We start from the raw sequence: 14,647 nt of genomic DNA, 5'->3' as shown, positions 1-14,647 counted from the left end.
CATCTACAGATTAGAAAGCAGACGGCAGAGATGAGAATTGTGGCTATACAGCACAGCGTTCAGTTTTACAGTGAACTTTATGCCAAAACAATTTCACAATTTCCAATCACAACCACCTAAGTAAAAAAAACTGATTCAGGGAAAAATTATCAATAGATCTAGAGCCACTGTTGGAGAATATTCCAGAATAAGATAATCACAAAGTCTCAAAAGATATATACAGGTTACTTCTGGGGTTACAAAAGGGAAAGGCAGAGGCAATCTGGTAAACCCTACCTTAACTAAGTGATCCAAATTAACATCACCAATGATGGGACAAGTCACATCAATGGCTTCTGATGCTGTGCCTTCTCTGTAGCATTCCCTGTCAAAAACGTTTAATCTGAATCTAATCTCAAAAACAAGATAAATCCAAACTGACATGGGGAGGTGGGCGGGGGTGGGGGTGACTGGGTGGTGGGCACTTGACAGGATGAGCACTGGGTGTTATTCTGTATGTTGACAAATTGAACACCAATAAAAAATAAATTTATTTAAAAAAATAAATAAATCCAAATTGACAGACATCAGCAAAATGAGTTCTCAAAAATACAATATGTAGGGAGATTAAGGAAACATGAAAAATAATTACAATGCAAGCTCCTTGAATGGATTTTAGCAGGAAAAAGTCCAGGTATAGGAGACTTGGTGAGAAAATTGTAGAAATCTGAAAAAAGACTCTAATCATTCCAAGTAGTACTGTATTAATACCAATTTCCTGAATTTGGGACGCCTGGGTGGCTCGGTGGTTTATTTTTCTATCTATCTAATATCTATCTATCTATCTATCTATCTATCTATCTATCTATTTATTTAAAGATTTTATTTATTCATTCATAGACACAGAGAGAGAGAGGCAGACACAGGCAGAGGGAGAAGCAGGCTCCATGCAGGGAGCCCGACGTGGGACTCGATCCCAGGTCTCCAGGATCACACCCCAGGCTGCAGGCGGCGCCAAACCGCTGCGTCACCGGGGCTGCCTTTTTTTTTTTTTTTTTAAATATTTATGTATTTATTTATGATAGACAGAGAGAGAGAGGGGCAGAGACACAGGCAGAGGGAGAAGTAGGCTCCATGACGGGAGCCCAACATGGGACTCGATCCCAGGACCCCAGGATCTCGCCCTGGGCCAAAGGCAGGCGCCAAACCGCTGAGCCATCCAGGGATCCTCTGGCTCGGTGGTTTAGCGCCTGCCTTCGGGCCTAGAGCGTGATCCTGGAGTCCTAGGATCAAGTCCCACATTGGGCTCCCTGCATGGAGCCTCCTTCTCCCTCTGCCTATGTCTCTGCCTCTCTCTCTCTGTCTCTCATGAATAAATAAATAAAATCTTTAAAAAGAAGTATTTTTCCTGAATTTGATAAATGCATTGTGGTCATGTAAAATAACAATCTTGTTTTAGAGGATTAAAATGATGTACTTATGGGATTAAATTGAATTATGGGATTAATCTGGATGTTAGCAAATAACCCTCAAATGATTCATTAGAGAAAGAAAAAATATATAGAGCAGTAAAAGCAACATGGCAAAATGTTACCAACAGGTAAGTTTAGGTCAAGAATAAATGGGTCTTCATTCTTTTATCTTAAAACTGTTTTGAGATGAAATTTTTAATTTAATTTTAATTATTTTAAAAAAAGATTTTATTTATTTATTCATGAGATACACAGAGAGAGGCAGAGACATAGGCAGAGGGAGAAGCAGGCTCCCTGCAAGGATCAATCCTGGATCCTAGGATCTCGCCCTGGGCCAAAGGCAGGCGCCAAACCGCTGAGCCATCCAGGGATCCTCTGGCTCGGTGGTTTAGCGCCACCTTCAGTCCAGGGTGTGATCCTGGAGTCCCGCATCGGGCTCCCTGCATGGAGCCTCCTTCTCCCTCTGCCTATGACTCTGCCTCTCTGTCTCTCATGAATAAACAAATGAAATCTTTTCTTTTTTTTATGTAAACAAATAAAATCTTTAAAAATAAACAAATAAAAATAAAAAAACGACTCTTTTGGGACGCCTGCGTGGCTCAGCAGTTGAGCATCTGCCTTTGGCTCAGGATGTGATCCCAGAGTTCTGGGATCAAGTCCCACATCAGGCTGCTATATGGAGCCTGATTCTCCTCCCTATGCCTGTGTCTCTGCCTCTCTCTCAGTGTCTCTTAAAAATAAATAACATCTTAAAAAGTAAAATAAAAAATAAAATAATAAGATAAACTTTTTTATTTTTATAGACGTAATATGTCATAATACACAAATGAGATATAGTTTGGTGTTACAAGAAATAAGAGGCAAAAGGTACGCTGCCTATATGTAGTGAATACCAGATGGACTTACTTTCCAGAAAAATTACTGTAAACCCTCAGAATTATTACTCTATAGTATAGCTGGACAGGTAAGATCAATCAATCAATCAATTATTTATTTATTTATTTAATTCAATTCAATTATTTAATAACTGTATTCAATAACCATTTACAGGGATGCCTGGATGGCTCAGCGTTTGAGTATCTGCCTTCAGCTCAGGGCAAGATCCTGGGGTCCTGGGATTTGTCTGGCATCAAGCTCCCTGTGGGGAGTATGCTTCTCCCTCTGCCCATGTCTCTGCCTCTCTATATCTCTCATGAATAAACAAATAAAATCTTAAAAAAAAATTATTTAACACTATCTGTCAGTGGTCTTGTGTTTAATATGCAGAAAGGGTAAGACACAATCCTTGGCTTGAAGAATTCATCCTACAAGAGTCTATTTTCAATTCTACTTCAATTAAAAAAAAAAGTTTTTATATGCTCTTATAAAATCCTTATTTGTAAATTTAGTGACTCAGAGTGTAGGCAACCTCAGTTTGCACTCACACTGAGTATCAGGAATGTTTCCATAATAATCACAACCTAATTATTAAGTGTTACAACAAAGGTTTTTAAAAAATCAGTATTTTATTCACTTATAAGGACCATATACAGAAACTGCACTACTATGAAAACCTACATTTTTATTTCTGCTGAGAAGTACTGTACCACTTTAAATTGAGCAAGAAGTCCTATTATATAAAGTAAGCAGGACAGTTAATATATGGGGTTACCCTGTGTTTCTTTCCTCTTGGGATTAAAAAGAGATTAAGCAGACTGAGAAGCTGTCTGCTAATTGCCATAATTGTAACTAAAGTTTATAGAAAGTAAATGACCTAAAAATGAAGGCTTTTTCCAATGCAAATTAACTGAAGCAATTGGGATTCTGTAACTCTGGGCCTCACAATCACATCTGAATCCATATTTCTGCACTAGAATTTACAGAAATTTTTAACGTATTACAACCCTTCAAATTAAAACAGGTTTCAAAATTATTTACTCAAGAGAGACCTGCATAGCTGAGAAATGTTTCAAGTTATGTATAGGGATCTTAATTCATTACCTGAAAGAATGATTTCATTTTTAACAAATATAAACTTGAGTTTATTTTCAAGAAACAAAACACCCATTTTGTCTACATAAAATCTCTCAATGGTCCTAAATCCAAAGAGTTAAAATGGGAAATTCTATGGTCAATCAACTCATAAAACTGTGTTAAGAGATTTTTTTTTTACTATTTAGTAATACAAAAACCTAAATTACCAACTAATTATGAAGATAATCTGAGATAAATAAATAGAAAGAGGTACTGTTAAACTTCTGAGCATGTAAAGCTAAGTGGAAGCAGGTAAAGGACATAAGTGGTAGAAGACAAGCATATGCCTGTACAAAGACCTTTCCCTACTCAGCTTATGGAATCGGCCTCCTGTGAGCACAGGTGAGCTGAGACAGCTTCTCTGATAAAACTACATTCTTCTTAGAATCACTGTTTCAATGGTAACTTTTTTTTTTTTACTAAAAGAACTAATCAAAACACACAGTAAGAAATTAGATTTTTATCAATACACAAATAAGTTTACTTAAAATCAGCTCAGTTACATATTTAAAAAAAGTTTCAGAACCTCTCCCCCCCAACTCCCATAAACTAAAATAGGTTCATGTGCAACCTACAGTCCAACCTAGGAGCATCTCTAGGTGATGGTCCGGGTTCTAGCTGACACACTTCTCTTGTCACTGAGAGACAGTCACAAACAAAACACATCTCTTGCCTGCACGAGTAGGAAGGATTCACGTAAAAGAGCTTCATAAAATATCGATGAAGGACAACTGGTGACATCAGAAGAGTTCCAGCACTTCAATCGAATATAATTCTCTATTATTCTTTTCTTGATTTAGTTTCTGCAGTTCACGAAAACTTACTTCAATCTTGTTGAGCTCAGAACAAATGCATATCTAAAGGAAAAAGTTTCAGAGTGACTTTTACCGCGACTCCTATAAGAACAAATCTTTCATGATTACTTATAGCTATTCCAAGATTAAAATTTTAAGGCTTAATTATAATTTAAGTGATACTTGGATACAAAAGAAACTCAGTATATATCAAATAATCACACACCTGGGATTTCACAAATTTGTAAAGACTTAATAGTAGCCTTTTTGCTTCTGGTATCATTACCACAACAGTAAAGTTAGCATCCAGAAGTAGACATATCCAATCCATAATCTGAAGAGAAACAGGAAAAGGAAAGTTAAGATTTTAGATTTAATTTTGGGTTAATTCATTTTACAAAGTCCACAATTATATCAAACAGCTATAAGAGAAATTAGTCACCTTTATAAAAATCTAAACATTTAAGTTTAGAAATGGAGTAATTTCTAATCAATATAAAAATACTCTTCTTGGGCACCTGGGTGGCTCAGTGGTTGAGCATCTGCCTTTGGCTCAGGTCATGATCTCGGGGTCCTAGGATCGAGTCCCACATCAGGTTCCTTGCAAGAGGCCTGCTTCTCCCTCTGCCTATGTCTCTGACTCTCTCTGTGTGTCTCTCATGAATAAATAAATAAAATCTTAAAAAAAAAACAAAAACAAAAACAAAATACTCTTGATTTATACTTGTTATTTTACAAGCATAACTGAATTTTTTTCATAGCATTAACAAGTAAAAAGAAAGCCAGAGTGATATTTATTACAAAGAAGAGTGAGTACTGGTCTCTTTTTCTAAAAGTTTTTAAAATTGGGGCACCTGGTTGGTTCAGTTGGTGAAGCATGGGCCTCTTGATCTTGGGGTTGTGGGTTAGAGCCCCATGTTGGATGTAGAGATTACTTAAAAAATAAAAAAAATTTTTTTAAAGATTTTACTTATTTATCCATGAAAGACACAGAGAGAGAGAGAGAGAGGCAGAGACACAGGCAGAGGGAGAAGCAGGCTCCCTGCATGGAGTCCAACATAGGACTTGATCCCAAGCCAAGTCTCCAGGATCAGGTCCTGGGCTGAAAGTGGTGCTAAACCGCTGAGCCACCCGGTCTGCCCTTAAAAATAAAATCTTGGAGGGATCCCTGGGTGGTGCAGCGGTTTAGCGCCTGCCTTTGGCCCAGGGCGTGATCCTGGAGACCCAGGATTGAATCCTACATCGGGCTCCTGGTGCATGGAGCCTGCTTCTCTCTCTGCCTGTGTCTCTGCCCCACCCCCCCCCTCTCTCTGTGACTATCATAAATTTAAAAAAAAATAAAATAAAATAAAATAAATAAAATCTTAGAAAAAATAAATAAAAGAAAAAATAACAAAATAACAAAATAAAATAAAAATAAATAAATAAAATAAAATAAAACATAAAATAAATCTTGGGCAGCCCGAGTGGCTCAGCGGTTTAGCGCCGCCTTCAGCCCAGGGTGTGATCCTGGCGACCTGGGATCAAGTCCCACATCGGGCTCCCTGCATGGAGCCTGTTTCTCCCTCTGCTTGTGTCCCTGCCTCTCTCTCTCTGATGAATAAATAAATAAAATCTTTAAAAAAAATAAAAATAAAAATAAAATCTTAAAAAAAAATCATTGGCAGTTACAGAAAAAGCAACCCACTCATCTCCTACTCTGAAATAGCACTATGCCCAAAGAATAGGGTATTGTATATATATATATATATATATTTTAAGATTTTATGTATCCATTTAACAAAGAGAGAGAGCACACATAAGCAAGGGAGAGTAGCAGGGAGAGGAAGAAGCTAACTCCCTGTTGAGAAGGGAGCCTGACGTGGTGCTTGATGTCAGGACCCCACATTCTGACCTCTGAGCCGAAGACAGATGCCCAACCAACTGAGCCACCCAGGTGCCCCAGGGTGTGTGTATTAAAGATGAACTACCATGAACTAAAATACACTTTAATACTCTATATTTATTAAAGTAATTTACACAATTCTACATCTTCAGATGACGCAGTTAACATGCAAATATCAGTTATAAAAAAGCATTAAAGAAACTAGTTATCCATCTAGGTGGAGAGGGGAAGGCTGATTTCTATGAAACTCCTTACAGCAAAATAAATTTTCTATGTATCAAGAAATTAAAGATGGAAAAAGAAACCATGAACATAGCAGGGAAAGAAAGGGTGGTTATTTTCATATTCTCAGAGTGGGAATGGCCTTAATCATGACATAACCATAAAGAAGCAAAAAAGAAAAAGCTTAATAATTTTAAGAATTAAAAAATTTAAATAAAATTAAAAATTAAAAACCTTATCTATGGCAAAGATTACACTGAAAAAAGTAGAAAGTGATAGGAAAGAAGTACTTATAGTACACTCCACAAAAAAAAAAAGGCTAATTTCCTAAAACACAATTATCATAAGCCAAAACGAAAAAGAAAATGTAATCGAAAAATGAACAAAGAACTTAACATGGCAGTTTACAAAAGGGAATATAAATAGGCAAGAAAAGATGCTTTCAATCCTTCAGAAAGGTACTGGCATTTTTAAAACTAAAAATGTAGAGTGCACCTGGGTGGCTCAGACAGAAAAGCAAAGGACTCTTGATCTTTGGGTTGTGTGTTCAAGCTCCACGCTGGGTGTAGAAAATACTTAATAAGAAGGAAAAAGTGTGTGTGGGTGATTATTTAAAAAAAATTTTTTTTAAACAAAAAATGTATGTACCCTTTATCCAATAATTTCACTTGTGGGAATTTACCCCACAGGTGTTTTCTCATAATTTCACAAAAGTATCTATATAAAGATGATCACTGAAGGTTTGCTTATAATAGTAAAAACACTGTGAACAACTTAAACGCCAAACAGGGGACTGATAAATTATAACTCTCCATAAAATGAATAGCATTCATAGTTAAAAAGAATTAGGTAGGGGGGTACCTGGCTGGCTGAGAAGGAAGAGACTGTTAACTCTTGATCTCAGAGTTTTGAGTTTGAGCCTAATGTTGGATGTAAAGACTACTTAAGGGCAGCCCAGGTGGCTCAGTGGTTTAGCGCCACCTTCAGTCCAGGGTGTGATCCTGGAGTCCCGCGACGGGCTCCCTGCATGGAGCCTGCTTCTCCCTCTCCCTCTGCCTGGGTCTCTGCCTCTCTCTGTGTGTCTCTCATGAATAAATAAATAAAATCTTAAAAAAAGAAAAAAAGACTACTTAAAAAAATTAAATTAAAAAAAAGAACTGAGGCAGATAAATGTTAATTCCTTCAGAAAATGTTCCAAAACACAATACAGAATGAGAAAAGCAAACTGCAAATGGCATGCATACTATGATCTAATTTGTGTTAGAAAGACAAGAGGAAGATATGTTAGGGTAAAGAAAGAAAATTTCCAGACCAAAAAAAAAACACCTTTTGCTTTTAAAGGTCTTATTTATTTATTTTTATTTATTTTTTTTTTAAGGTTTTATTTAAAAAGTAAAATAAGGGGATCCCTGAGTGGCGCAGGGGTTTAGCCTGCCTTTGGCCCAAGGCGTGATCCTGGAGACCCGGGATCGAATCCCACGTCGGGCTCCCAGTGCATGGAGTCTGCTTCTCCCTCTGCCTATGTCTCTGCCTCTCTCTCTCTCTCTCTCTCTCTCTCTATCATAAATAAAATAAAATAAAATAAAAAAAGTAAAATAAAATAAAGGTTTTATTTTTAATTAATCTCTATACCTAAGGTGGGGCTTGAACTCATAACTCCAAGATCTGAGAGTTGCATGCTCTACAGAATGAGCCATACATGAGTCCCAAAAGAAACTCTTAACATTGGTTATCCCTTAGAGGGACTATGGGAGTGGAAACGCAACCTTTAGTATTGGAATTTTTTACTACAAAAATTAACTACTTAACAAAATTTTAAGTAGTCAAATTAAGTGCTTCAAACACTTAATTAGAATAACATTCTTAGAACACAATGAATTTTTTAAAAAAATTTAAGTAATCTGTACACCCAATGTGGGGCTCTAACTCACAACCCCAAGATCAAGAGTCACATGCTCTCCTGACTGAGCTAGGCAGCCAGGTGTGTTTCTAAATACAATAAACTGGTTCTCAAATAAATATTATTTAAAGAGTATCAGGAATTTCTCTGAAAACATTTTTTTCGTTAATCTTCTCTTAAGATTAGGACACTTATTATCACCTTCTCCCAAAGAGGCTAAGAAAAATCCCTGAAAAGGGTCACAATAAAGAATCAATAATTTTTTAAAAGATTTTATTTATTTATTTATTTATAGAACATGCACACATACATGCATCAGTGGAGGAAGAGGGAGAGAGAATCTCAATCATGACTCAGACAGAAATCAAAAGTTGGATGCTTAACCAATTGAGCCACCCAGGAGGCCCAAAGAATCAGGAGTTTAAGATGTATTTAAGTTCTCTAAGTATAGAATTATGGCTCTAAATCTATCTTACTCCAGTGAGGGAGGAGGTTCCTATGAACTAGAAGACAAAGAGAAATCAGTCACTGAATTCAAGTTCTGACATTATATATAACCTTATTATGATTTTTTTTTACAGATTTTTCCCAGTACCAAATTCAATTAAGGATTATCTCACCCCTTTGTTTATTGCAGCATTATTCACAATAGCCAAATTATAAAATCACTTGAAGTGTCCATCGACAGATAAAGGAATAAAGAGGCTGTACATAATATACAGTAGAAGACTACTCAGCCATCAAAAAGAATGAAATCTTGCTATTTGCAGTAACACGGCTGGATCTAGAGGATATTACGCTAAGCAAATTAAGTCAGAGAAAGAGAAATACCATGATTTCACTCATATGTGTAATTTATAAAACAAATGAACAAAGAAATAAGAGACAAACCAAAAAAAAAACAACTCTTAACTAGAGAGAACAAAACTGTTGATTTCCAGAGAGCAGGTGGATGGAAGGATAGGGTAAATAGGTGAAGGGGATTAAGAGTTCATTAATCATGATAAACCCTGGGTGATGTATGGAAGTGTTTGAATCACAATACTGTACACCTGAAACTACTATAATATTGTATATTAGCTATACTCGAATCAAAATAAAAAGTACAAAATTAAATTAGAAAAATGATTAGCTTACCTGGTTCAGGGTTGGAGGGTGTAGCCCAGGAAGAGTCATGGTAGCATTTTCACTACACTTCAGATAAAGGAAATACAAATACTGGAGAAATAGCTGGGTAGGAAGAAAAAGGACAATTTATCACCTTGATAGAAAAATGTTCTCTCTGTATAAAGCTAACAAAGAGACTAAAGAATTTTAAGAAGCTACCGATTTTTTTTTTTTTTTTTTTAATTCATGGTAGTCATAGAGAGAGGAGAGAGAGGCAGAGATACAGGCAGAGAGGGAGAGGCAGGCTCCATGCCGGGAGCCCGACGCGGGACTCGATCCCGAGATTCCGGGATCACGCCCTGGGCCAAAGGCAGGCGTTTACTAAACCGCTGAGCCACCCAGGGATCCCGAAGCTACTGAATTTAATTATACATCAGGCAAATATACTAGAATCTGGGGACACAAGAATGAATAAAATGCAGTCTTTGCCATCAATGAGGAGTTCATTTGGTTTGGGAGGGGTGGCTGGGGAGCTTAATCTGTTTGCAAATAATAAGTAGAAGAGAGAAAATCCATCTCTCAGCTATTTTTAATTTCTATTTTAAAAACAAAAGCATGGGCAGCGCCGGTGGCTCAGCAGTTTAGCACAGCCTTCAGCCTGGGGTGTGATCCTGGAGACCCAGGATCGAGTCCCACGTCGGGCTCCCTGCATGGAGCCTGCTTCTCCCTCTGCCTGTTTCTGTCTCTCTCTCTCTGTGTCTCTCATGAATAAATAAATAAAATATTAAAAAAATAAAAACAAAATAAAAACAAAAACACGTGGGCAGCCCAGGTGGCTGAGTGGTTTAGCGCCACCTTCAGCCCAGGGTGTGATCCTAGAGACCAGGGATCGAGTCCCACGTTGGGCTCCCTGCATGGAGCCTGCCTCTCTCTCTACCATAAATAAATAAATCTTTAAAAAAATAATAAACAAAAACAAAAACACACACCAAAAACATACATACATATATACATTCATTCACTTATTTAGTTAAAAAAAATCTCTACACCCAACATGGGACTGGAACTCACAAGCCTGAGAGCAAATGTCACATGCTCTACCAACTGAGCCAGCCAGGCACTTTTTTTTTTTTAAGATTTTATTCATTTATTCATGAGAGACGCAGAAGGAGAAGCAGGCTCCCCACAGAGCAGGGTCCTGATGAAGGACTTGATACCTGAACTTGGGGACTAAGACCTGAGCCAAAGGCAGATGCCCAACTGACTGGGCCACCCAGGTGCCCCAGGCATTTTTTTTTTTTAAAGATTTTATTTATTTATTTGAGAGAAAGCATGTACACAGAGAGGGAGAAGCAGATTCCCTCCTGAGCAGGGAGCCCAATGCAGGGCTCGATCCCAAGACCCTGAGATCATGACCTGAGCCGAAGGCAGACACTTAACCAAATGAGCCAGGCATTTGTTTTTTAACTTAGATTAACCTGGCTTTCAGACTTGGCATCAGGAACATGCTAAGATCTGTCAAACAGAAGTCACTTGAATCCTCGGCACAATTTTTCAGCATAGGGACTGGGAAACAACCTCTTACCGACCTGAAAGAACCTGATAACCTTTCAAATGCCCTAAAGCTGGTTAGGGTTAAGCAGTAAAATTTGAACTAGAAATAGGGGACCCCTGGGTGGTTCAGTCAAGTGTCTGCCTTCAGCTCAGGTCATGATCCTGGAATCCTAGGATCAAGCCCCACTCAGGTTCCTGCTCAGCGGGGGGTCTGCTTCTCCCTCTGACCTTCCCTATCTTGTGCTTTCTCTCTAATAACTAAATAAAATCTTAAAAATAAACCAGAAATAAAATTCTATAGGATGTCTAAGAATACTTACAGTGACATGTTGTGCTGGGATGTCTTTCAAGTGAGGCAGAAGAAACATTTCACTGTAAGCTGAATGAAGAATTGCATTTCTACTTATGACTAAAGGAAAACTTGTTTCAATAAAGTCTTTTCTACTGAAATTATGAGTAACTCCCTTCCCCAATGATATATTTTCTAAATTTATAGAAAGTTATACTTTTCTCAAAGAACTCTATCACTGAATTTCCTCATCATCACTAGAGGTCACCTGAAAACTTCACTCTTATAAGTGGTATTTATCAAGAATACTATTTTTTAGAATTTAGAGAGCTTCTGCCTTCACAAAGCTTCTTAAATCAGGTGTAATTAAGTTGTTTGCATATAGAATTGACTGTACTCCATTTTCTAGCAGAAACTGGAAAATAGAAAAGAAAGCTTCTGAGATGATCTAATTATGCCTTAGTTACTGCTCAGCACTTGACTGTATGGAAAAAGACAATATAGGGGAAACTGTTTCAAAGGATACAGCAGAGCTGCTCTCTTTGGTATCACAGGGCACGAAGTGGTCTCCTCTGCTGTGTCCTGAGGCTTTTTGTTTAACTCCCGATCACAGTTATCACAGTTTTCTTCTTCAGGATTGAAGCCATTGTGAAGAATTTCCGTTTGCTCTTCCATTTTCTCCTCTTGCACAGAATCAATATAGTCAGAAACTGATTCCATATTGATTTCTGCTTCTTGAAGACTGTCATCACTAATGCTATCATCATGTTAATTGGAAGAGAAACGAATTCTTATCACTGCATGAACTCACTGGAAAAATGTTCATTTTATAAGCATCAAAGTTTCAGAAATTGAGTAATGTAAAAGACTAAAAATGCAGAAAAAGGACATCAGCTTCTAACTTACCTTAAGAAAATTTTTAAGCAAGCACACGTGATTGATTCAGGAATGTCAGGGAACTGTTGTAGACAGAGCTGTAACATCTGTACATCTGTCTTTTCTAAGGCAACTTCCATTAAGCCAGGGCACAAGCTAAGAGAAACAACCATGAATCATTTTTGTACATTAAGAAAAAACTCAAAAAAAAAAATTAAAAGAAAAAAAAGAAAAATCTCAACTGCAAATAATGTATAAGCTTTTACAGAATATGAATATTAGAATTGTAAAAAAGTCAAAAGAGTTATGCATAGAGAGTTTGGTATACAAAAACATTTACCTGTAAGAAAGCACGTGTGTTCGGATAAGCTGCATCAGAGCGTTCCGGGGATAAAATGATGGTTCTACTTTATGTCTTCCCAGAAGTTCTAATACTATGTCCCCAATAATAGTATGAAAATCAGGGGTCTGCTTACTAGCCAAAAATTTACATAGTTCTTCTACAATGCGTTTTTCTGAATCTTTCTGAAAGGGCAGAAATAACAAGAGTTCAGTCTGGTACAGTAATAAATGTCACTCTGAACTTAGCAGTTCCTTGCTCAACATTTTCTTCAATTGTCAACAGTATTTATGCATTCCTATGAAACTAGAGTTGATACTACAATTTGCTGCACAAAGATAAACAGAAAAAACAAGGCCAAGGTTTAGAAATCAAACTAAGCGGGTAAGTTACAAATATATTCAATGCAAAGGTGAAAGAGATAGTGATGAGGCCACCATCATTACAGTAACCTCCCAAAATGCTTACTTAGTAAGAGCCAAACGAGCCAAAGTACTGGATGTCTCTGACAACCTTAACACACTATACAAATGTTAGCTACAGATATAAAGGTAGCTCATCATAATTAGAATGAAAACTAGATGAGATTTCTTTTAACCACTTGGGTTGATTTTTCTTATTTCTAGTATTGTATTTACCTTTATAGTTGACAAAAGTTGTTTGGATGGTGGAGGCTGTACACTCACTTCAATTTTTCTTCTCCTTAACTGCAATTAAATAAATTAAGATCTTAAAACAATGCAAAAGATCCAAAATGCACTTAGAAGAATACAAAATGTCCTAAACAGACTAGAATAGTACACATGCTCTAATCAAACACTTTTAAAAATATTTAAGTTTGTTACAATGAAAAGTGGGTTTACTTCAACTAACTTAAATACTTTAAGACTTCTAAGGTTTTTGTTTTTTTAAACACAAAACAAAATCTCTATGTTAAGGAAGGTATTTTTTTTTTTTTTTTTAAGGAAGGTATTATTACTAATTGTAAACTGTCCATTTTCACATCTGTGTCTTACACATACACACACCTATAAAAAACTGGACTACTTGTGTAGTCCAGGTGTCAGTAACCTGATAAAAGATGTCAGGTTACTGGGTTCAAGATTCAAGTTGCCCTGTCATTAAGATCAAAGCTACAGGGTTCCCTGGGTGGCTCAGCGGTCTGGTGCCTGCCTTTGACCCAGGGCATGATCCTGGAGTCCTGGGATCAAGTACCATATCAGGCTCCCTGCATGGAGCCTGCGTCTCCCTCTGCCTATGTTTCTGCCCCCCCACCCATGTCTCTCATGAATAAATAAATAAAATTAAAAAATAAAGAAAGATCAAAGTTACAGGGATGCCTGAGTGGCTCAGTCCATTGAGTGCCTGCCTTAAACTCAAATCATGATCTTGGGATCCTGGGATGAAGCTCATGTCAGGCTTCCCGCCCCCCTCCCTCTACCCCTCCCACCAGTCACATGTACACATGCTCTCTCAAATAAATAAAATCTAAAATATAATCAAAGCTATAAGAGTTGTACAGATATGAATCATTAAGATACATTTTCCTTTCCTTTTTTTTTTTTTGATATCTGCATTAACATTTCTATTTCAACCATCAAACTTACAATTCTCTTCGACTGCTCTGAGTTCTGGGATCCAAATCCATACCCCTGAGATGTTTCCCAGTTTACAAAATGAGGCACAGTCTGAGTGCCTAAGAAAACACAAAGTATACAATTTCTTGAATTTTGTGACCTACTGTATTTAGCCAACTAAAGAACAAAAACAACCATTTGTGCATAATTCAAGAGACGCTTTCAAGACCACTGAATTCTGATAAACCCAGATCAATATGTCCAATACAGTATAAGAGGGCACTCTGAGGGATGCCTGGGTGGCTCAGCAGTTAAGTGCCTGCCTTTGGCCCAGGGCGTGATTCTGGAGTTCTGGGATCGAGTCCCACATCGGGCTCCCTATATGGAGCCTGCCTCTCTCTCTGCCTGTGTCTCTGCCCCTCTCTCTCTGTGTCTCTCATAAATAAATAAGTCTCAAAAAAAAAAAAACAACAACAAAAAAAAGAGGGCACTTTGAGGACTTAATTGCTTAAGCATCGTCCTTTGGCTCAGGTCAAGATCCCAGGGACCTGGAATCCAGCCCTATATCAGGCTCCCTGCTCAGTGGAAAATCTGGTTTTTCCTTTCTTTCTCCCTCCGCCTCCCCCCTTCTTGTGCTCA

At 37.5% G+C, this 14,647-nt stretch overlaps 1 protein-coding gene across 4 annotated transcripts in view; it reads right to left on the bottom strand.

The window, feature by feature from the left end:
• Positions 1 to 2,228: 2,228 nt before the first annotated feature.
• Positions 2,229 to 14,647, bottom strand: part of NOL11 (nucleolar protein 11) — a 28,895-nt gene continuing 16,476 nt past the window's right edge. The window contains exons 10-18 of one of the 4 annotated variants that reach the window (XM_025999612.2): positions 14,039 to 14,127; positions 13,070 to 13,138; positions 12,432 to 12,616; positions 12,122 to 12,247; positions 11,742 to 11,972; positions 11,247 to 11,325; positions 9,403 to 9,495; positions 4,485 to 4,592; positions 2,229 to 4,321 (exon numbers count right to left, since the gene is read on the bottom strand). In XM_025999612.2, coding sequence (XP_025855397.2) covers positions 4,205 to 4,321; positions 4,485 to 4,592; positions 9,403 to 9,495; positions 11,247 to 11,325; positions 11,742 to 11,972; positions 12,122 to 12,247; positions 12,432 to 12,616; positions 13,070 to 13,138; positions 14,039 to 14,127 — 1,097 coding nt within the window. In that variant the 3' untranslated portion in view covers positions 2,229 to 4,204. Of the gene's footprint in view, positions 4,322 to 4,484; positions 4,593 to 4,776; positions 4,937 to 7,700; positions 7,917 to 8,524; positions 8,769 to 9,402; positions 9,496 to 11,246; positions 11,326 to 11,741; positions 11,973 to 12,121; positions 12,248 to 12,431; positions 12,617 to 13,069; positions 13,139 to 14,038; positions 14,128 to 14,647 lie in introns of those variants that run through there. The other 3 variants (XM_072746780.1, XM_072746778.1, XM_072746779.1) reach the window with 3 other exon arrangements.

Source organism: Vulpes vulpes, chromosome 2, assembly GCF_048418805.1.
Source record: "Vulpes vulpes isolate BD-2025 chromosome 2, VulVul3, whole genome shotgun sequence".
NCBI lineage: Eukaryota > Metazoa > Chordata > Mammalia > Carnivora > Canidae > Vulpes > Vulpes vulpes.
The sequence above is the reverse complement of the archived record's forward strand: the minus strand, read 5'-3'. Positions and strand labels throughout refer to the sequence as shown.